Source organism: Euleptes europaea, chromosome 13 (assembly GCF_029931775.1).
Source record: "Euleptes europaea isolate rEulEur1 chromosome 13, rEulEur1.hap1, whole genome shotgun sequence".
Lineage (NCBI taxonomy): Eukaryota > Metazoa > Chordata > Lepidosauria > Squamata > Sphaerodactylidae > Euleptes > Euleptes europaea.
Window position 1 is genome coordinate 62,523,667 of NC_079324.1, and position 23,446 is coordinate 62,547,112.

General features: G+C 46.3%; 1 protein-coding gene across 1 annotated transcript; it reads left to right on the forward strand.

Annotated features, from left to right (window-relative positions):
- The first annotated feature begins 1,973 nt into the window (after positions 1-1,973).
- Positions 1,974-23,420, forward strand: LOC130485963 (disintegrin and metalloproteinase domain-containing protein 20-like). The gene is made up of 3 exons (XM_056859105.1): positions 1,974-1,992; positions 2,267-3,931; positions 23,365-23,420. The coding sequence occupies exons 1-3, from the start codon at positions 1,974-1,976 to the stop codon at positions 23,418-23,420; spliced, it is 1,740 nt and encodes a 579-aa protein (XP_056715083.1).
- Positions 23,421-23,446: the final 26 nt, after the last annotated feature.

Below are 23,446 nucleotides of genomic sequence, written 5' to 3' on the forward strand. Positions count from 1 at the left end.
CTGGAAGGGACCACCAGGGTCATCTAATCCAACCCTCTGCACAATGCAGGAAATTCCAAACTACCTCTCCACCACACCCCCGGTGACCCCTGTTCCATGCCCAGAAGATGGCCAAGATGCCCTCCCTCTCATGACCTGCCTAAGGTCATAGAATCAGCATTGCTGACAGATGGCCATCTAGCCTCTGCTTAAAAACCTCCAGGGAAGGAGAGATCACCACCTCCCGAGGTAGCTTGTTCCACTGAGGATCCGCTCTAACTGTTAGAAATTCTTCCTAATATCTAGACGGAAACACGTTTGATTTAATTTCAACCCGTTGGTTCTGGTCCAACCTTCTGGGGCAACAGAAAACAACTCGACACCATCCTCTATATGACAAGTACTTGAAGATGGTTATCATATCCCCTCTCATTCTTCTCCTCTTCAGTCGATTTCATGCAACATGCTTCCTCCCTCACTGAAGGCATCCTAAGTCCAAAAGGTCTTAGGGGGTATATTCTTCCCCCACCTCTGGCATCAGAAAGGCAGAGAGAGTGGCAGGCCACATAACAACCAAGCGAGGAGGAGAATGCGGAGAGTGACTGCAGCCATTCCAGAGGGGACAGGCGAAGGGAAGCTGGGAGGGGAGGGGCCTTGGCTCAGGGGTAGAGAATCTGCTTGGCATGCAGAAGGTCCCAGGTTCAATCCCCAGTGGCATCTCCAGTTAAAGGGACTAGGCAAGTGGGTGATGTGAAAGACCCCTGCCTGAGACCCTGGAGAGCCTCTGCCGGTCTGAGTAGACAATAGTGACTCTGATGGACCGAGGGTCTGATTCAGTATAAGGCAGCTTCATGGGTTCATGTGAGAAGCCGTGGATGGGAACGAGAGTTGGAGAGACAGAGAGAGGGGGCAGGAGTGCCATCATACTAGAAGCAGCCGGTTATCAAAAGTCTGAGGAAAAGTGATGCGGGTTGGATGGTTGGGAGAGGAATTGGGCTGAAAAGTGTGTGTGTGTATGTGGGGGTCATGGCAGTTTCCTAAATGTGTGGCTTGGACGCAAATAAGAACATAAGAAAGTCTGCTGGATCAGACCAAGGCCCATCAAGTCCAGCGGCCTGTTCACACAGTGGCCAACCAGGTGCCTCTAGGAAGCCCACAAGCAAGACGACTGTAGCAGCATTCTCCTGTCTTTTTTCCACAGGACCTAATATAATAGGCATGCCCCTCTGATCCTGGAGAGAATAGGTATGCATCATGACTAGTATCCATTTTGACTGTTAGCCATGGATAGCCCTCTCCTCCAGGAACGTTTCCACTCCCCTCTTAAAGCCTTCCAAGTTGGCAGCCATCACCACATCCTGGGGCAGGGAGTTCCACAATTTAACTATGTGTTGTGTGAAGAAATGCTTCCTTTAAACTATTTTGAATTTCTCACCCTCCAGCTTCAGCAGATGACCCCGCTCTCTAGCATTATGAGAGAGGGAGAAAAGCTTCTCCCTGTCCCCTCTCCATACCATGCACAATTTTATAGACCTCTATCATGTCTCCCCTCAACCGCCTTCTTTCCAAACTAAACAGCCCTAAGCATTTTAACCGCTCCTCATAGGGAATTTCTCTAGTCCCCTGATCGTTTTGGTTGCTCTTTCCTGCACCTTCTCAAGCTCTGCAGTATCCTTTTTTTAGGTGTGGTGACCAGAATAACCAATGGCTTCTAGCCATTGGTAAAGGTTCCCTCTCTAGCTGGATCAGTCAGGTTGTTGGCGATTGTGGGAAAGTGGTTTCATATGGGGAGGGGGCACTGGGATTGACAGCAAGAAAGAGAAAAGATCTGCAGCGAAAGGTGGTCCAGGCGGGCACACGCGTTTGAAGGAGATCTGGTGTTCTTCAGCTGGCTGCCTGTGTGCTCATGATGAATTTCATAACGTCCTCTGAGATTAAATTAATGCCTCTCCTCTGTGTTTAACATCCCATTTGTGGAGAGGGGCTGTGGTACAATGGTAAAGTACATGCTTGGTATGCCGAAGATCCCCGGTTCAACCCCCAGTTAAACAAATCAGGACCCTGGAGAGCCACTGCCGGTCAGAGTAGGCCACACTGACCTTGATAGACCAAAGATCTGACCCAGTAAAGGCAGCTTAATGTGTTCATCAGTCTCTGTTTTCTATTCCAGGTTGCTCAAAACCAGTGGCCATCATTTGGAACAAGCTGGATCTAACACTGAGTTAAATTATGGGCAGTTGTGGCAAAGATTTCAGGAACCAGCTTTGTTTCCTATTATGTGCTGTAGTGGTGGGATGCCTCTTTCCCACCATACACTCTGACTCACTGGCTCCATATATTTCCTATGAAGTAATTATTCCCAGGTGGCTAGAACCAGGGACAGGAAAGGCCAAGAAGGAGGAACTTTCTTACATCATCAAGGTAGCAGGAAAGGAACACATAATTCGACTGAAACAAAAGAACAACTTTCTGGTTGCAAACCTGCCCGTCTTCACATATGATTCTGAGGGTAGAAAAGTGAAAAGTCATCCCTACATTCCTGCTGAATGCTACTATGGAGGGTACGTAGAAGGCATGGCTGAATCGCTTGTAGCTCTCAGCACCTGCTTTGGCCTTAGGGGATTCCTAAAAATCAGAGATCTAAATTACGGCATTGAGCCTTTAGAAGGTTCCCGGACATTTCAGCACCTCCTCTACCTGACCAATAAAACTGGCTTCAATTCCACGGGATGTGGCCTGAGAACGGAAGATCTCAAACACCAGGCAGAAGAAGCGAGGAGAGGGAAACTTAATTTCAGGTACATGAGTCAGCGATTGTATGTTGAGCTGTATATTGTGGTGGACAACCTGATGTTTCGCTATGAAGGTAGCAATGAAACCAGAGTGATACATGTAGTTTTGGACACAATTAATATGGTGTATGCACATTATCGTTATCTGAATATCGATGTCATTCTGGTGGGTCTGACTATCTGGAAAGAACGCAACCTCATTGACGTTTCCAGCAATGGCGCTGCTCTCCTTGAAAATTTCAAAAAATGGAGAACAGCCCATGTCGAGGAGGTAAAACGAGACACGACTCACTTGTTTGTTCATCAAAAATTTGATAGAGACCTTTTAGAGGCACACGAAGGAGGAATCTGCAAGACAGCTTTTTCTGTAGGAATAGACCTCTACGTAAACAGGGATCTGGTTGCGTTCTCTATGATCATCTCTCATATGTTGGGTCATAACATTGGCATAGGCCACGATGGACCCAACTGTTTTTGTGACGGGCAAACAAGCTGCATCATGCATCGTTTTCAGAGAAAGTTTGCCATGTTCAGCGACTGCAGCGTAGCATATTTGTTTGAACTACGAATGAGCAAAAGGCTGAACTGCCTGTTCAACTCCCCACCCTCTGTTTTCAAGTTCAAGGTCTGTGGCAATAAACGGGTGGATCCGGGAGAACAGTGTGACTGTGGCAAAGAACACCAATGCCAACAGGACCCTTGTTGCCACCCCAACTGCACCTTCAAGGCGCAGGCCGTCTGTGCCCATACAGAGTGCTGCCAAAACTGTCAGTTTGCCCCCATGACAGCACTCTGTCGTGCTGGCGATAACCTGTGTGACCTTCCTGAATATTGCTCCGGGAAGTCTATGTGGTGCCCAGAGGACATGTACAAACAGGATGGGACACCGTGCAAGAGGAACGCCTACTGTTACGCAAAGAAGTGTACAACTCACCAACTTCAGTGTGGTATTATCTTTGGCAGAGGAGCCAAAGCTGCTCCTCTGAGCTGTTTCAAAAGCCTGAATATGGTTGGGGATCAGGTAGGCAACTGTGGTGGAGATGGAAAAGAAGAAGAATTTGTGAAATGCAAGGAAGAAGACATTATGTGCGGGAGACTGCATTGCTCCAACGTCGGAAAGAGACCCAATCCATGGAAGTACGCTCAGTCGTTGGTCAATGGTATGTCTTGCTGGAGCATCAAGTACCAAAGTGGAAGGGGTACTGCAGACAGTGGGGCAGTGCCAGATGGCACAGCATGCAGCGAAGGCAAGATATGCGTGAACCGGACATGCGTCCCCATCTCCATTTTTAAATCAAAGTGTGACCCAGCTCATAAGTGTCACAGCAAAGGAGTCTGCAATAATCACAACAACTGCTATTGCGATGTTGGCTGGGCCCCTCCAGATTGCAGGAGATTTGGTGTAGGGGGGAGCACAGAAAGTGGCTCTCCTATGCATGAATGGATCACACAATTGTTCAGTGTTGCTTTTAGAGTTGTGATTCCTGTACTGCTGGTGGGAGGGGTGGCTTTTAGTTTTTTTGGGTCCAAACTGAGGTCATTGTTTAGTCAATACAGACCGAGAATCCCACGTTGGTGCTGAGCAAAGACTTTGCCGAGAGAAAGGCTGGCATGTGCAAAATGGAGGTGGGTGGGAGGGGGGCAGGTTGAGAGGGGTTCAAGCAGCCTCTTGTGCTTTCTCGCTTCTTTCAAACCATCTATTCCCACTTCCACTGTAGATACCCCTTGCAATGTAAAATATGTAATATGTTATGTGTTTGTTGAGACTTGTCCCACAGGCAGAAAGCAACAATAAAAGAAATATGCTCAGACTTTTCACCCTTTGCCAACCAAAATCTATGCTGTTAACCATGCTGGAAAGTTATTTTGTACGAGATTAACTGAATCCTTTGAAATGTGGTGTTGGAGAGGAGTGTTATGGATACCGTGGACTGCCAAAAAAACAAATTAGTGGGTTATAGATCAAATCAAGCCTGAACAGACCCTAGAACAGGGATGGGGAATCTCAGGCCCGGGGGGCGTATGTGGCCCCCGAGGACATTTTTTGTGGCTCTCGGGAGCTCTGGGGCCCAGCTGCGGAGGCTTGGCATAGGGCTTCCCTCCCTGAGGGTGTTCCTGGGGCCATGGCTTGCAGGGGTACTGTGGTGCCCTTTGGATCTCCTCTCGCTGACTGACATCTGTTGGCCGGCGAGAGGAGGGAGAGGGACGCTTCCCCCAAGCTTGTCCCCTATAGCCACAGCGTGCAGGAATGCAGGGGCACACTGTAAGCCCCTCTTGCTGTCTGTCGGCTGTTGAGCAGCAAGAGGGGGGGGGAAGAGACCAGCGGCTCCTGGAGGCAGAGCATGCACGCAGGAGCCAATCGGGTTTCAGGGGGCCTTTTGTGGACTCTGGGGTGGGGAGGGCCTGGAGCCTGGGGCCAGGTCGCGTGGGGCCGGCGTGTGTGTGTGGGGAGGCTTTTCTCTCCCCCTCTCTGTCTCTTTCTTGTCTCCCTCCATCCTTTTCTTTCTCCCCCTCTTTCCATTTCTTTCTCCCTCTCTCCCTTTTCCTCTTTCTCTGTTTTCCTTCCTTCCTCCCTTTCCGATCGACTGTGGGCTGCACCTCCCTGGCGCCTCGTTTGCTCAGGCCCACCACTGGCTGCCCTCCTGCCTGGGAGGGGGGACGACCGGGGGAGCCCTCCAGGCCTTCTCTGTGTGGCCTCCCCTGGGGTTGCCAACCTCCAGGTGGTTATCAATTATAAATCAACAGCAACAATTGCAAAAATCATATAGGTATAGCAGTGTTATTAAAATTGCATACACACTGATGCCAACAATTAATATCTGGTCTACTTTCACACCAAGATATAATAGGCAAAGAACAAAGTAAGTTCAAAGTCCATCAAGTCGCAGGTACAAAGTCCTTTCGACTGTATTGAATCCCGTGGGTTCAAAAAGGTTCAAGAGGTATGGTTGATTATATTTCCATTTAAACAGAAGTCCAGTAGCCTTTCTGTTTCGGCTTATAGAAAGCCTTCCTCAGCAACCACTACATAAAAACAGTAACTGATACAATGCAAGAACGGCATAAACAACAGAATCAGAAAATGAATTTTACAAATAAAAAGTTACAAAGTTACAAAGTACTTACACGTGAGCTGTTAGTAACTGGCTTTTGCATTGGCAAATTAGTCATGTTACTTCCCCATTTTTAAAGAGCTGAATCACATGATATGCACTGATCAGGTGAACATTGTAACTTAAAGGTACAGAGAGCCATACAAACAAGCATATGTACAAAATCATTACAAATAGCATGCTAAGTCTAGCGATGTGTTAAGTCCTTTAGGATGTAAAAAATCAAATAAATGAATATACTTAGATTCTTGGTGTCGTAGAATAAGTTCTACATCAGATTTATCATGTCTGTTTGTGTTAGTGAAGCGCCATAGAACAAAAACTGGTTCTTTTCTAAGAAATGTGGTGTCAGAGGAGCCTCTAATGTCCGGTTCCGAACCCTAGACCTATGCTCACTAATGCGATATTTTATTGGCCTTTGGGTTTTACCGATGTACCAAAGAGGGCATGCACATCTAATCACATAAATCAGGCACCGGGAGTCACAGTTATTAAAACTTTCAATTTTAAAGGTTCTACCAGTTACAGGATTGGTGATCTCATGAACTGTCAGCATGAATTTACAGCTCTGACAGGATCCACATTTAAAGTTGCCCTTAGGTAAATGTGAAGATGTCAGCGGACGTGGAATGTTGTGCACCAAAATGTCTCTAAAGGACCTCGTGCGCTTATATGCGATGCGTGGTGGTGTTTGGCAACCAGGTAAGCATTGCACTAAATGCCAATGCTTCCGGAGGATTTTGCTGATCAAAAAAGACATTGAGGTATACTGCAACACACAGGTGATCCGCGTATTTGGTTGCACAGACGTTTCTATAAGCAGCTCATTTCTAGGTTTGCTCTCAGTTTTAAGCATAGCATTTTGAATAATCTGTTTAGGATAACCCCGTTGTTGGAAGTCACAATCAATCCTGTGAGCTGCTTGTGCAAAATCAGAGTGTTCAGTGGAATTTCTTTTTAAACGAAGCAGCTGACTGTACGGCAGGTTATCCTTCAAATGAGACGGATGGAAAGATTCATAGTGCAATAAGGTATTTTGTGCCATAGGTTTTTTATAGGGGCGGACACCCAGCGTGCCGTTGGATTTCTTATAAACGGACACGTCTAAAAATGGTATTTCATTTAAGTCACAAACCCCTCTAAGCTGAATGTGTGGATCTTGTTGGTTGATCCATTGGTTAAACTAAGTAAAGCGCTGTTCATTCTCCATTGCTAGACAAACATCATCTACATATGTAACACAGAAAAAAGTTTGATCACTAAAGGGATTGTTTGCCAGTATATGCGCATGCTCAAACGCCACCATATAGATGTTAGCCAGCGAGGGCGCACATGCACTCCCCATTGCGACCCCATGTATTTGTAAATAGAAGTCATTGTCATACATAAAATAATTCTTCTCCATTACAATATCCAAAAGATTGAGCAGAAATTGAATAGGAGGTTGTGGGTTTTTTCGTGAGTCTAACAAATCAGCAACAATGGCACGTACCGCGTCCGTAGGGATGTTGGTATACAAGGCATTAACGTCAAGAGTGCAGAGCACTGCTGTTAAAGGGACAGACATCTCTTCTATCCATAAAATGAAGTGTCTTGTATCTTTAATATATGCAGGGGATTTTAAAGTATAGTCATGGAGAAAAAATTCAAGTTATTTAGCCAGGGGTTCCAAAACAGAGGAAATACCCGCAACAATTGGTCTTCCCAATGGTGGACGAATTATGAATCTTGGGAAGAACATAAAACCTTGGTGTTTTGGGAAATGCATTAATAAGATATTCAGCAGTTTCCTTAGAGATACAGTCTGAGGCCAACGCCTCATTGACTACTGTGCGGATAATCAGCTGTATTTCTTCTAAAGGATCATGAGAAAGTCGTTGGTAAAATTGTGCATTGTTAAGTTGGCGTTTTACTTCATTATGATAATCCTCATGTGACAATATTACAATCGCCCCTCCTTTATCAGCCGGTTTGATCACAATATCTGGCTGATTAGCTAATTTGCATACGGTATCCCAATCTTCCCTGGACAAGTTATTTTCCCTATGCAACTTTTGATGTTCTATCTTATCAATATCTCGACTAACCACATCATGAAAGGTTGCAATAAAATGACTGCTAGAAGATGGTGTGAACTTAGATTTTGGTTTAAATTTATTGACCGGTTCCTCTGTACCGTCATTACCAAATTTCTCTTTCAATTTCAACAAGTGAACAAATTTGAAAATATCAATTTTAGTCTGTAATGAAGAATATTGAGGGGTGGGCACAAAACCCAAGCCAAGCTATAATACATGTTTTTCTTGTGCAGTCAATATGTAGTGCGATAAGTTGACTACTATCTCATTGCTCTTCCTCCCCTGCGTCTCTGAAAAGGGCGAGAGTTACCCCATCCCCTTATGTATCTGGAACGTAAATTATATTCTCTATCAGAGGCGCGGCTTGATAGACTGCCCTTGGCAGGAAAAAGGTTCCCCACCCCTGCCCTAGAAGCTAAAATGACTAAACTGAGGCTATCATATTTTTGTCATATTGTGAGAAAAGAGTCACTAGAAAAGCAACTTTCTATTCTTTTTCTATTCCCCTCCCTCCCCCTTTGAGAAAAGCAGCTTTTGCACAAAGTCTGCTTAAGACAAAAAAACACAGCAGACCCCAAAAACTAAAGTTTTGTAAAGAGATCTGGGCAGGCAGCAGAGTGAGATGTACAGCATGCAGACTCCCCCTCCCTCCACACACAATGCTAGCTAGAGGGGGGGCAGGTTTCTGTATGCAGGGTTAGCCGTGTAGCAAGATTTCAGGAGGAAGTGCTGGGGAGGCAGAGTTGGTTGCCATCTCCAGCCATGTTTTTAGCAAAACACAGGAGTTTTTTTAGCAAAACATAGTGTTATTTTAGCAATTTTAGCTCTAGCAATTTCCCTCAATAGAATACACAGCTAAAACCACAGAGGGAGGGGAGGCAGAGCAGGTTCCCATCTCCAGGCAGGAGGTTTTGCAAAACACAGCAGACCGCCAGGCTTGAGGGTGGGGGAAGTTAAGGCTTTCTACTTCCCAGTGTTGTGCCTAAAACATTACCCCAGGTAGATCTGATCAAGGATAATGCACTGGAGATCAGGAATTACTTTTACAGCTTATGCTATTTAATGGTACCAGTTTAACAGTACTAGCTGGGATCAAATCTCTCCAGCCGAAACCAAAAGAATCACACTGCAGAAAGAAACCAAAAGAAATCACACTGTAGTTCAGCATTCATCAACCTTTATACACTTCTAACAATTGTCTTCAATAAAGATACATTTCTACTTTTCCCATGGTGTTATTCTTGGCTATTGAAATCAACAACTCAGCAATTTTGACAGCGAGTGATTCTCTAATTGCGCATGCGTTAGGTACAAACAGAGAGTCCCCTCACCGGGAACATCGAAGTCCCTTTAACACTGGGTCACATATTCCTAACTGGCTGGAGAACACATCACATTTTATACATTACTCCGGTCCACACATATATTCACATAAAGACAATAATAATAATAAAAGACCTTCATTGCACAATGACATAGACATTCCATATTCACTTCATTCAATACACTCACAAAATATCTCATTCCAGTGCCTTCCCCTGGTACCGTGTTTCAGTGTTAAACAGATAAGAGCGGGGAGGGCATGCCCCCTGAGGCGCACATATACACATGTAATTTCACTTCATTGTCCTCTTTGCCAAATTGTGCGAAAACCGCCTTTTATTCTGGAGAGGTGGACGGGGGTTGATGATATTCTCGGGAAAGGCTGGCCATACCTTTCTCAAGAAACAAGCCCCGGTAAAAATCTTTACTTAAAATCATCACGAGGGTGATGAGAGATACACAGAGACATGTCATTGTTTCCTGCAAAGGAAAACAAGTTATTTGGTACTCTTTATGGTTCAGACACACTTCCCTGAGCCAGGGAGGCTCTGCTATAATTTAAAGAACAGTGAGAGAGCTGCACAGGGATCTTCCCTCAAGATTGGCTCCCCCATGGCAATACAGCTTGACTTGTTAACTCTTTCGTTGCCGAAGAGGCTATACATCTTAACAGTGAGTTGCAGAGATTTTAGTTCTTTCATTACATAGCTAAAACTAGGCACACACTTCCTTAACCATTTTCCTTCCTGCACTGAGGAGGCTTTTTGCATGTTCGTTCATTGACTAGGAATAGTACAGAATGAAGTTTAGAAAAGAGAGGGGGGGGGTGGGGATGCGCGCGCACACACACACACACACACACACACACACTCAAAAGGGGGAAAGAGGTGGGGCAGATTACATGGTAAGAAGAGATGCACATTACATTGTAAGTTTCAGACAGAGGCTTGAAATGGCATTTTTCCTTTGTATTGAACTGAATCACAATGTTGGATTTTGATTATGAAGTTACTGCAATTTTCCTTCGTGTCTTGCTGCTCCCCCATGGGGGGGGGGGGAAGCTGATTGTTTCTTTTGTCACTTGAGGGAATGAGCAGAGGCAGTTTTGCCTTGCTACAATTCCATGGGATCTTCTGCTGTTCCTTCATTTGGGAAGGGGCAGCAGAGTTTCTGCTCTTGTCTTGGGCCATGATTTGCTCTTGTAAATGCTGGATTGTGGCCCTAGAATGGTCTAGTTCTTGCTGAAGTGAGGTGATCCTGCTCAAGGCAGCTTTCATTGCTCCTTTCACTTGATTTAATTCCTTCTGTGTTTCAAGGAGAGCGTGGGACAAATCACTCCTATCCTTCATTAGTCCAGTATTAGTTGCCTGGGATCCAACAGGGTCGCGTTTGACAATATTGTGCCCTGAAGGATCACCATGACCCAATTTTGGCAGCCATCTCTTTAGTTTGCCTTGGCTGGGGTCAATTTTCCTGCCATGATGAAAACTATAGCTCTGGGGGGGAGGGGAGGGTGGATCGCCCTGGCTGATCCTAGTGAGGCAAAAGAGAACGGTTTCTCCGTAGAGAACCAGGGAATGGGTTTGAGCCTGACCTGCACTCTTGGGATAAAAGCGCCATTTGTGGGTATTTCAGGGCGGTGGGGGAAAACGTTCCATAGTCCACAGCAAGGGAGGGGTTTGAGTCGATCCGGGCTCCTTGGATTATTAAATCGCTAGCTGTGGGGGTGCAGCCCAGCGCGGAAGAAAGTTCAGGGATTCAAGCTGAGCTACAATTGCTACAATTCCTAATTAGATATTTTTGCAAGCACTCTTTTACTGCTCTGGGGGTGGTGTTAACCCAGGGTTCATTGCTTAAGGCAGGTTAGTGCAGTCTGCTGCAGCCAGACTACACAATCCATATTGTTTCAAGGGGATTCTCCCCTCCAGGGTTCTCTATTGGAAATCCTGTGCATTCCACTCCAGGCTTTCCACTCTCGGTTGCTCTTGGATTGGGGCCTCGATGCACCTCGCTCTCGAGCCCATCCTATCATTTACTCAGATGCTGAAGACCAGTGCACCTCGCTCCTGGGGTTCAGACTTTGCAGTTGTTCTTGGATTGGGGGGGCACATCGCTCCCGGCCAATCTTTCAATTTACTCAGTAGCAGACAGCCAGCGCCATCACTCCTGTTTGGGGGGGGGGGGGCTTGAGCTCGCCCCTGCTATGATCTGCGTCCAGATCGCAAGTTTTCAGGTACTCACATGCTCAATTTCTCATCAAGGCAGTTACACAATTGCTCAAAAAATACTCAGGTACGCAAAAAAAATTAGTTACTCAGCTCTAGTGGTGGCTGGAAAGTAAGCACACCACAGAGAAATCTCAAGAAGAGAGGGACTAGTTACACAAAGAATCTCAAAAGGGCTCCCCTACAGAGAGTTTTCCAGATGGGGAGGGAAGCCAACCCACAAGATAGCGCTCTCTAGAGCCAAACACACAGTTTACACACACACACTGTTCTTTTAATATGACAATTTTGTTCAGGTGATGCTCTCAGTCAGGATTTGAAGAGTCACCAAAACTTTCCCTTACGTCTGCTCGTGGACTGTACACGTGTGCACTTCGTGCCACATTCACACTTGCAGGGGCTGCCACGTTCTCCACCAAAATTGCTCTTTGGATGGGGAATTAGCTTGAGCAATTGGTAACTATGTATTTATATAGCGAAATCACCCTTTGTCTACGAGGGTTGTTTTCAGTGACTCCCAAATGAAGACAGACCAAGGAATTCCAAATTAAAAGGTGTTTATATATATTCATTCATTCAATGTTACAAATAACACACATACAAGAAACTAGGAATAAAAATAAAGGAGGTAAGCTAGAGACATTGAGGGAGTTATTAATTAGGATACTTTACCAATCTCTAGAAGTGGAGATGTTCCAAAATCCGTGGCATAGAGGTAGACAGAATACAGCGGGGGGGGGGAGAGGGGTGTATAGAACTTAACATACGAGGGAGACAGGGCAGAGTGAAGGGGAAGATCTGCACTGAGCCTTGTTGGGTAGGGCAAAATATATCCTTCTCTGTGAGGGGCGGGGGGGGGGGAGTTGAGATTCTCCAGATGGCTCCTTCCAACAACAAAAAGAGATCAAAGACAGGACCAGAAATAGGGTGGGGTGGCAATTTGTTTACTAAAGCTAGCATCCTTGATTTATACATCCTGAGATGGTCCTTCACGTTTGACCGAATCTCCGGAGGTTGTAAATCTTCACATTCCAGGGAGGCGTCAGGGGGAATCCTTTAATGTAGATAGCTGAGGATGTTTTCCCACAGGATACAGGAAGGGGGAAAAATATGCATAGAAGGGCTACGTGATGCTCTCGCTTCGGCATAATGGCTTCCCTTTGGGTCAAGAGGCAATCAGGACCATGGCAACTCTTTTGCTGGTTCTGCAGAGGTGATCCGGCCTCTTTGTCCCTGGAACAGCCTGTTGTTGCAATGGAGCACTAGCCCAGGGCAATCGGGCTGATGGTGCTTTAGACAGTATATTCAAACAGCTCAGGGAGTCTCTGGTGTGGGTGCCATGTCCAGGGCTGGAGCTTTTAGGTATCATAAGGTATCAAACTGCAGGCATAAAAAACTAAACAAGAGAACACGTGGGCTGCTAGGCTGTCAATCATAAGCACACGCTTCTTAGGGTGCCTAGGGCACCCCCCTCACCTGTCAAAAGAGGCCGATTAAAAGATAAGGACTAAGAGGAAAGAGTCGCATTCATTAGACTACTACTGATCTCCTGCCTATATAGACCAGTTCTCCTTGGCAGCTTTGGAGGGCAGACTCTATGGTATACCATGGATTCTAGGTGAAATCCCTCCCTCCCACAGGCACTGTAGTCTGCCCTATTTTAGATGTCCAGACCCCATCTGGAGGTTGGAATCCCCAGCTTCGTGACAGAACAGGGAATTGATTCTGGGTCTCCCCAGTCTTAAGCCAACTTTCGAACCACTTTACACACTGCCTGTCTCTTGTATTTTGTTCTTGCCCTATGGTTTGTTTTGTCTTATTTTAATGGCTCTCATTGATTATTCTTTTCTTCCTTTTGTACCATTTTTAGGCCTGCTTTTTATGTGCAATTAAGTAAAAATAACCTTGAAAAGGCATTAATTTTAACAGAGGAAATAACTGAGCAAGGAACGGGATACTGGTGAGAAAATAAAGACCCTCTGGCTTGTTTATCATGAAAGAAACATGAAATCAAAATGAGAATAGTGACTGTAAATTAGTGAACAACACAGTTGAAGGGGCCCATCTCTAGCACCCTCCTGCTGCCCTCTTGCCTCTCAGTGCCCCCCTAGGTAATCTCACTGCCCCCTAGGGGGTGGTACTGTCCACTTTGGGAACCACTGCTCTAGGCTGAAAGGGCTCAGATTCATTAGCCTTTGCTCATAGGAAAAGTGCTCCAGCCCCCAATCATCTTGGTTGTCCTCCTGTGTACTTTATCCAGCTCTGCAATGTCCTTTCTGAGATACGGCGAGCAGAACTGTACACAGTATTCCAATCGGGCCACACCATAAATCTATGCATAGGGTTGCCAACCTCCATTGGTGGTGGGAGATCTCCTGGGGTTACAGCTGATCTCCAGGCCACAGAGATCAGTTCCCTGGGAGGAAATGGCCACTTTGAAAGCTGGACTCTATGGCATTATACGCCACTGAAGACCCTCCCCTCCCCAGGCTCCACCCTAGCCTGGAGCTGGCAATCCTGACAACCCTAGTCTATGCAAGGGCCTTATGATATTGGGTGTCTCATTTTCAGTCTCTTTCCTAATACTCCCCAACATAGAGTTTGCCCTTTCCTTCACTGCAGTACACTGGGTTGACCTCTTCACTGAGCTGTCCACTACAACTCCAAGATCTGCAAATCTCAGTCTCATCCAGTGTAGCCCCCATCAGGATATACTTAAAATTAGCACTTGGTTTGCTCCAATGGGCATTTCACTACACTTACCAACATGGGCCATCGTTTGCCATGTTGCTGCCCACTCGCCTAATGTAGAGAGATCCTCCTATAGCTCTTCACAGTATGCCTCTCAGAAGACACGGCTACAAGGTGTGAGAGCCTGCTTCACTTATCGAATCATGAATCTGTGTTGTCTCAGTTGTGACAGGTAATTTATTGCAGGTTCCAACAAGGGTAGCCCAGTCATGCACTCCCCAAAAAATAGAACTGTTAAGGCGAGGGGGAGAAAACCTTTTTTCCACCAAGGGCCATTTGGATATTTATAACATCATTTGTGGGCCATACAAAATTATCAACGTAAAAATTAGCCGACCAAGCCCCAAGCAGGCAGCTGCCCCAGATGACCCCCCCTGGCATGGGCAAGCAGGCAGGCATCCAACAGGTGGCTCACTCGCCCACCTGGTGGCACAGGATGGTCTGCTGCACCAGCCGGGCACAGCTGTCCAGCCACACACCGGAGTTGCTCCTGCTCCGCATGGTTGGGGTGAGATTCTACAGCTGGCTCCTACTATGTCCGCCTGCAGGGCACACTGGCTAATGAGGACACACTGGCTAAGAACTGCCCACTCCGGCTCATTCTGGCCCTGCCCCCTGTAACCCCTTTATTGTCGCCACTTCCACCCCCAGACCTCTTGTAGTCCAGAGAGAATACGTTTCTCATACGAACATAAGAAAGGCCCTGCTGGATCAGACCAAGGCCCATCAAGTCCAGCAGTCTGCTCACACAGTGGCCAACCAGGTGCCTCTAGGAAGCCACAAACAAGATGACTGCAGCAGCACCATCCTGCCTGTGTTCCACAGCACCCAAAATAATAGGCATGCTCCTCTGATACTAGAGAGAATAGGGATGCAGCATGACTAGTATCCATTCTAACTAATAGCTATGAATACCCCTCTCCTCCATGAATATGTCCACTCCCCTCTTAAAGCCCTCCAAGCTGGCAGCCATCACCCCATCCTGGGGCAGGGAGTTCCTCAATTTAACTATGCGTTGTATGAAAAAATACTTCATTTTATCTGTTTTGAATCTCTCACCCTCCAGCTTTAGCAGATGACCCTGTGTTCTAGTATTATGGGAGAGGGAGAAAAACTTCTCCCTGTCCACTCTCTATCATGTCTTCCCTCAGCCGCCTTCTTTCCAAGCTAAACAGCCCTAAGCGTCTTAACCGCTCCCCATAGGACAGTTGCTCTAGTCCCCTAATCATTTTGGTCGCTCTTTTCTGCACCTTCTCAAGCACTGTAATATCCTTTTTTAGGTGTGGTGCCCAGAACTGTACACAGTATTCCAAGTGTGGTCTCACCACAGATTTGTACAAGGGCAGTATGATATCAGCAGTTTTATTCTCTATTCCTCGTCTAATTATGGCCAGCATGGAATTTGCCTTTTTTACAGCAGCCGCACACTGAGTTGACATCTTCATTGAGCTATCCACTACCACCCCAAGATCCCTTTCTTGGTCTGTCACTGCCAGCACAGATCCCATCAGTGTATATGTGAAGTTGGGATTTTTTGCCCCAATATGCATCACTTTACACTTACTCACATTGAATCTCATTTGCCATTTTGATGCCCATTCTTCCAGCATACTGTCTAGTCCCTGTGACCTGTTAGTTTGCAGCTTGTCTAGACGTTCTAGGACTTCCTGCCTTGTTACCATTATTTGCCTCAGTTCTTCATTTTCCTCTCTCCAAAATCTCTGTTCAGGAGAAGGAATCTGCCCTGTTCCTTTCAACTTCCTCTTTACCAGCTTTCTCATTTTAGAGAAGTTCCCTCTTTTAAAGTCAAAGGTAATTGTGTGAGATTTCCCAGTCACTTTCCCACTTGCATATAAATTAAATTTGAAGCCACTGTGATCACTATTGCCAACTGGCTCAACTACATCCACATCCCGCACTAAATCACCGGCAGCACCACAGAGTATTAAATCCAGGATCGTCTCCCCTCTGATTGGGTCTATGACCAACTGTTCGAGGGCACAGTCATTTAGGATGTCTAAAAATTTTATCTCTTTGGCTTGACTGGAGCATACATTTATCCAATCAATATGAGGGAAGTTGAAGTCTCCCATTATTACTACTTCATTACCTTTACATGCTTCCCTAATTTCACTCTCCATCTCAAGATCACCCTGAGCCATTTGGTCAGGGGGCCGATAGAGCGTCCCCAGTACTAAATCTCCTTTGGGGCCCGGAATTGTCATCCATAAATATTCTGTGGACGAGTCTGCCCTTTTTATGGTCTCCAGCTTATTAGACACTATGCCTTCCTTGATATACATAGCAACACCCCCTCCAATAAGCCCTTCCCTGTCATTTCTATACAGTTTGTAACAGGGATGACTGTATCCCACTGGTTCTCTCCCCTCCACCAGGTTTCTGTAATGCTCACTATATCTATGTTTTCTCTTAAAACCATGCACTCTAATTCCCCCATTTTTGCTTGGAGGCTTCTAGCATTAGCATAAAAACACCTCCACACTGTTTCTCTCTTACGACTTGCCTGGCATGTGCCTTTGGGCATCATTCTTTTTCCATTCCCTTTCATGTCTAAGTAATTTCTATGTGGACAACCTGAAGCAATTTTCCCTTTGTCCATATGCACTGAGTTTGCCCGAACCGGATGCTTCTCAGCTCCTGTCGGCTTTCCCCCCGGGTTCAGTTTAAAAGCTGCTCTGCCCCTTTTTTTATATTACGCGCCAGCAGTCTGATTCCATCCTAGTTCAAGTGGAGCCCATCCCTTTTGTATAGGCCCGGCTTGTCCCAAAATGTTGCCCAGTTCCTTACAAATCTAAAGCCCTCTTCCCTGCACCACTGTCTCATCCATGCATTGAGACTCACCAACTGTGCCTGCCTAGCTGGCCCTGCACGTGGAACAGGTAGCATTTCTGAGAAAGCTACCTTGGAGGTCCTGGCTTTTAGTCTCCTGCCTAGCAACCTAAATTTGGATTCCAAGACCTCCGGACTATATTTCCCCACGTCGTTGGTGCCAACATGCACCACAACCACTGGCTCCTCCCCAGCACTATCTACCAGCACCACAGAGTATTAAATCCAGGATTGCCTCCCCTCTGCCAAGAAAGCCAATGGGTAGACCGGGCCTCCCAATGGGACTCAGCCAGAGGCCAGTTCTACCAATAGGCTTTAATGGCGGTAGACCAGGCCTCCAGGCGAGGACTCCAGATGGGGAGGGGGAAATGGCAGGGACTTACAATTTAATTTTTATCAACAAATAAGATCACTATTAAGTATGATATCAAGTTTTATTCAGTGTACCTATAGTTTAAGACTTTAATTAAAGTTTATTAAGTTAATAAACCGTATACCTACCTATATAGTTTAAGTTTAAGAAATTTGGCTCTCAAAAGAAATCTCAATCGTTGTACTGTTGATATTTGGCTCTTTTGATTAATGAGTTTGCCGACCCCTGCCATAGATAATATGGGGGTGGGGCGGCTGTTGTGCATTGCTGTGAGGGAGGTGGACATATAAAGTCTTCCTGGTAGTCTCTTGAGATATTGTCAGTAGGCTCCAAAAGTCAGTAGTGCTCCAAAGATAACTGGGATACTGGCGGGAAGGGCCTAAGGATGGAGTGCATGTAACACAGATTTTAAAAGTTTGTTTCCAGTTCAGCCTCCAATAGCATCATTTAATAAAGTTTGTAGCTAGGGTTGCCAGCTCCAGGTTGGGAAACTCCTAGAGGCTGGCATCCCCACTTGTGCTGGCAAATATTATCCCTCCTGCCCCCAAAGCATGGCTTCCAACACTTTCTTGTCTGATTATCCAGCTATCAAAGCTGGATCCTTGTCGGTCTCCTCCTTTGTAAGGTTCCCTGTTTATTTATGGGATCAGGGCTGGTTCAAAGTATTTTGTTACCCCTAGCAAGCTCCAACCATTGCCTCCTGCTGCGGTATCCCTGTCCTAGTCCTCTGCAGGTCCAGGAGGCAATGGCTGTCACCTCTTTAGTGTGGCGCAAGCTGAGTTCCTTCCTCGTTTTGCTGCCCCAAGCAGTCCCTGGAGCTGCTTGCCCAGAGAACCGGCCCGGAGTGGAATCCCGGAGTTGAGTGGTCAACTGACCACCGTCCGTAGAGAGGACCTTTCAGCCAATCACTCCCTGCCTTTCCATTCCAAGGGCCACCAAGGCTGTGGAATGTTCACATTCAAAGAGGCCAGAGGAAACCGATGGCCTTTGGAACAGGCCCGGCTGCAGCAGCCGAAGAGATTGGGTGGGATGAACATCTGAGGGTGGGGATGGTATGCGCCCCCGCCCCTTCACTTTCGCCACCTATATCTCTCTGTATGTACCCCACATACAATTGTGGGTTGGGTTTTTGGTTTGGGAGGGGGGGGGAAGAAGGTAAGTTGTTCAGGGTACTTTGTCTTTTACAACAGCCTGGAGGGAGATGGAGGAGGCCTTCGGAAACATGGGTTAACGGAAAGGCCAGAAGAGTAAGGTTCCACATAGGGTTGCCAGCTCCGGGTTGGGAAATCCCTGGAGATTTTGGGGGCGGAGCCAGAGGAGGGAGGGTTTGGAGAGGGAAGGGACTTCAATGCCATAGAGTCCAATGGCCAAAGCAGCCATTTTCTCCAGGTGAACTGATCTCTATCGGCTGGAGATCAGTTGTAACAGCAGGAGATCTCCAGCCACCACCTAGAGGTTACAAAAACAACAGCACAAAGACTCATATACAAAGTGAATTACAATTATTATAAGCAATTGAAGATATATATATATCTTTACACCAAATATGCAATCCAAACCATAAAGCAATTGTCCTGAAAACGATTGTCCACAGAGGGATACTCCAAGTCCAGGATAAATGGAGAAAAAAATAATTCCAAGTTACTTGTAGCAGGTTGCTTCACCCATATAGCTGAGATGGTTCATGCAGAATTCAAAAAAATGAAAATAAAATCCAAGTGACTTGTAATGTCGGGTTGCTCCACCCACTTAAAAACAACACAAGACGATACCTCTAGGTTGGTATTCGTTTCACATACGCTTCCTCAGTTGAGTTATAGGAGCCAGGACAAAGTGCCTCTGTTAAAATAATAATTAACACACAGTATACACGCAATAATCATCTTTGTACATATTAACAAAATATACAATATTTATAAAATATATATCTTACCACTATCTCCAATGTTAAGACCCAGACAGTTTTCAGACCTATAGTTCTTCAGTCCTGCTGAGAGGTAATGGAGTAGCATATCTCCCTATAGTAATTACTTAAAGCTAAATCTGAGTTCAAACCAGCTGAAGTGTGTTAGTGCCAGTGGAACTTGTCTTAAAGGGACCCACATTAATTCACAAGAAACAAGACAGATCGAATTCATTATTCAAACCAGTAGGGGTCATAGTTTTGAAAAGAAAAATCAGTTTCATTTCTTGCCTATGTAAAATTTTTGAGATGTCCTGGTTATGATAAGGTTTAGGTTTGTACTTCCAAAGGGGAAAAAATGACAGATCATTGCCCGAGTGTCCCTTCTGAAGAAAATGTGCCATAAGCGGCGCTTCCAAATTCCTCACTCGGAAGTGCGCCCTATGCTCTCCAATCCTTAATTTTAATTGTCTCGTCGTGGAGGCAGTACTGCAGCTTACCACTTTGGCCACAGGACTCTTACAGGAAACGGGGCACCTGAATAAGCATACCTAAAACGGATTTGATAGCGACTGATCAATTTAGAGGAGATGGCATTCTTGACACAGATCTGACACTAGTGGCCAGGAAGATGGGCAAAGGGTCTTTCCTGGACTGAAGGTTGTATCACCTGGGAATTGTGTTTATGGAGAGGAAATAAGCTCTTTGTTTGTTCCTGCAAATGTGAGTCATTATTTATGTTTTTGAACCTCTGGAGCCTTATGAATATTTTCCTAGAGTATTCAAGAAATTAGGCTGCATCCTGCCAGGAAGGCCTTCAGTTCTCTGAACATAAGAACATAAGAAAGGCCCTGCTGGATCAGACCCAGGCCCATCAAGTCCAGCAGTCAGTTCACACAGAGGCCAACCAGGTGCCTCTAGGAAGCCCCCAAACAAGACGACTGCAGACCTCGAGTTCTAGTATTATGGGAGAGGGAGAAAAGTTTCTCCCTGTCCACCCTCTCCAAACCATGCATAATTTTATAGACCTCTATCATGTCTCCCCTTAGCCGCCTTCTTTCCAAGCTAAACACCCTTAGAGTCTTAACCGCTCCCCATAGGACAGTTGCTCTAGTCCCCTAATCATTTTGGTTGCTCTTTTCTGCGCCTTCTCAAGCTCTGTAATATCTTTTTTTAGGTGTGGTGACCAGAACTGTACACAGTATTCCAGGTGTGGTCTCACCATAGATTTGTACAAGGGCAGTATGATATCAGCAGTTGTATTCTCTATTCCTCGTCTAATTATGGCCAGCTTGAAATTTGCCTTTTTTACAGCAGCCGCACACTGGGTTGACATCTTCATTGAGCTATCCACTAGCACCCCAAGATCCCTTTCTCGGTCTGTCGCTGCCAGCACAGATCCCATCAGGGTATATGTGAAGTTGGGATTTTTTGCCGCAATATGCATCACTTTGCACTTACTCACATTGAATCTCATTTGCCACTTTAATGCCCATTCTTCCAGTATATAGAGATCCTTCTGGAGCACTTCACAGTCCGATTTTGTTTTAACCACCCTAAATAATTTGGTGTCATCTGCAAACTTGGCTACTTCACTGTTTAACCCCAACTCCAGGTCACTGATGAACAGGTTGAAAAGCACCAATCCCAACACAGATCCCTGAGGCACCCCACTGCTCACATCCCGCCATTGTGAGAAGTGACCATTGATTCCTACTCTCTGCTTCCTATTTTTCAGCCAGCTCTCAATCCATAAGAGGACTTGTCCTGTTATCCCATGATTATGAAGTTTCCTGGGGGACTTTGTCAGGCTTCATTGAATAATAGAGCTGGAAGGGACCACCAGGGTCATCTAGTCCAACCCTCTGCACAATGCAGGAAATTCCAAACTACCTCTCCACCACACCCCCGGTGACCCCTATCCCATGCCCAGAAGATGGCCAAGCCCTCCCTCTCATGACCTGCCTAAGGTCATAGAATCAGCATTGCTGACAGATGGCCATCTAGCCTCTGCTTTAAAAACCTCCAGGGAAGGAGAGATCACCACCTCCCGAGGTAGCTTGTTCCACTGAGGATCCGCTCTAACTGTTAGAAATTCTTCCTAATATCTAGACGGAAACACGTTTGATTTAATTTCAACCCGTTGGTTCTGGTTCGACCTTCTGGGGCAACAGAAAACAACTCGACACCATCCTCTATATGACAAGTACTTGAAGATGGTTATCATATCCCCTCTCATTCTTCTCCTATTCAGTCGATTTCATGCAACATGCTTCCTCCCTCACTGAAGGCATCCTAAGTCCAAAAGGTCTTAGGGGGTATATTCTTCCCCCACCTCTGGCATCAGAAAGGCAGAGAGAGTGGCAGGCCACATAACAACCAAGCGAGGAGGAGAATGCGGAGAGTGACTGCAGCCATTCCAGAGGGGACAGGCGAAGGGAAGTTGGGAGGGGAGGGGCCTTGGCTCAGGGGTAGAGAATCTGCTTGGCATGCAGAAGGTCCCAGGTTCAATCCCCAGTGGCATCTCCAGTTAAAGGGACTAGGCAAGTGGGTGATGTGAAAGACCCCTGCCTGAGACCCTGGAGAGCCTCTGCCGGTCTGAGTAGACAATAGTGACTCTGATGGACCGAGGGTCTGATTCAGTATAAGGCAGCTTCATGGGTTCATGTGAGAAGCCGTGGATGGGAACGAGAGTTGGAGAGACAGAGAGAGGGGGCAGGAGTGCCATCATACTAGAAGCAGCTGGTTATCAAAAGTCTGCGGAAAAGTGATGCGGGTTGGATGGGTGGGAGAGGAATTGGGCTGAAAAGTGTGTGTGTGTATGTGGGGGTCATGGCAGTTTCCTAAATGTGTGGCTTGGACGCAAATAAGAACATAAGAAAGTCTGCTGGATCAGACCAAGGCCCATCAAGTCCAGCGGTCTGTTCACACAGTGGCCAACCAGGTGCCTCTAGGAAGCCCACAAGCAAGACGACTGCAGCAGCATTCTCCTGTCTTTTTTCCACAGGACCTAATATAATAGGCATGCCCCTCTGATCCTGGAGAGAATAGGTATGCATCATGACTAGTATCCATTTTGACTGTTAGCCATGGATAGCCCTCTCCTCCAGGAACGTTTCCACTCCCCTCTTAAAGCCTTCCAAGTTGGCAGCCATCACCACATCCTGGGGCAGGGAGTTCCACAATTTAACTATGTGTTGTGTGAAGAAATGCTTCCTTTAAACTATTTTGAATTTCTCACCCTCCAGCTTCAGCAGATGACCCCGCTCTCTAGCATTATGAGAGAGGGAGAAAAGCTTCTCCCTGTCCACTCTCTCCATACCATGCACAATTTTATAGACCTCTATCATGTCTCCCCTCAACCGCCTTCTTTCCAAACTAAACAGCCCTAAGCATTTTAACCGCTCCTCATAGGGAATTTCTCTAGTCCCCTGATTGTTTTGGTTGCTCTTTCCTGCACCTTCTCAAGCTCTGCAGTATCCTTTTTTTAGGTGTGGTGACCAGAATAAGCAATGGCTTCTAGCCACTGGTAAAGGTTCCCTCTCTAGCTGGATCAGTCAGGTTGTTGGCGATTGTGGGGAAGTGGTTTCATATGGGGAGGGGGCACTGGGATTGACAGCAAGAAAGAGAAAAGATCTGCAGCGAAAGGTGGTCCAGGCGGGCACACGCGTTTGAAGGAGATCTGGTGTTCTTCAGCTGGCTGCCTGTGTGCTCATGATGAATTTCATAATGTCCTCTGAGATTAAATTAATGCCTCTCCTCTGTGTTTAACATCCCATTTGTGGAGAGGGGCTGTGGTACAATGGTAAAGTACATGCTTGGTATGCCGAAGATCCCCGGTTCAACCCCCAGTTAACAAATCAGGACCCTGGAGAGCCACTGCCGGTCAGAGTAGGCCACACTGACCTTGATAGACCAAAGATCTGACCCAGTAAAGGCAGCTTAATGTGTTCATCAGTCTCTGTTTTCTATTCCAGGTTGCTCAAAACCAGTGGCCATCATTTGGAACAAGCTGGATCTAACACTGAGTTAAATTATGGGCAGTTGTGGCAAAGATTT

Coding starts and splice junctions, on each gene's coding strand:
- LOC130485963 (XM_056859105.1), top strand. Junction 3,932..23,364: donor CGCTCAGTCGTTGGTCAATG/GTATGTCTTGCT, acceptor TTTCTATTCCAG/GTTGCTCAAAACCAGTGGCC.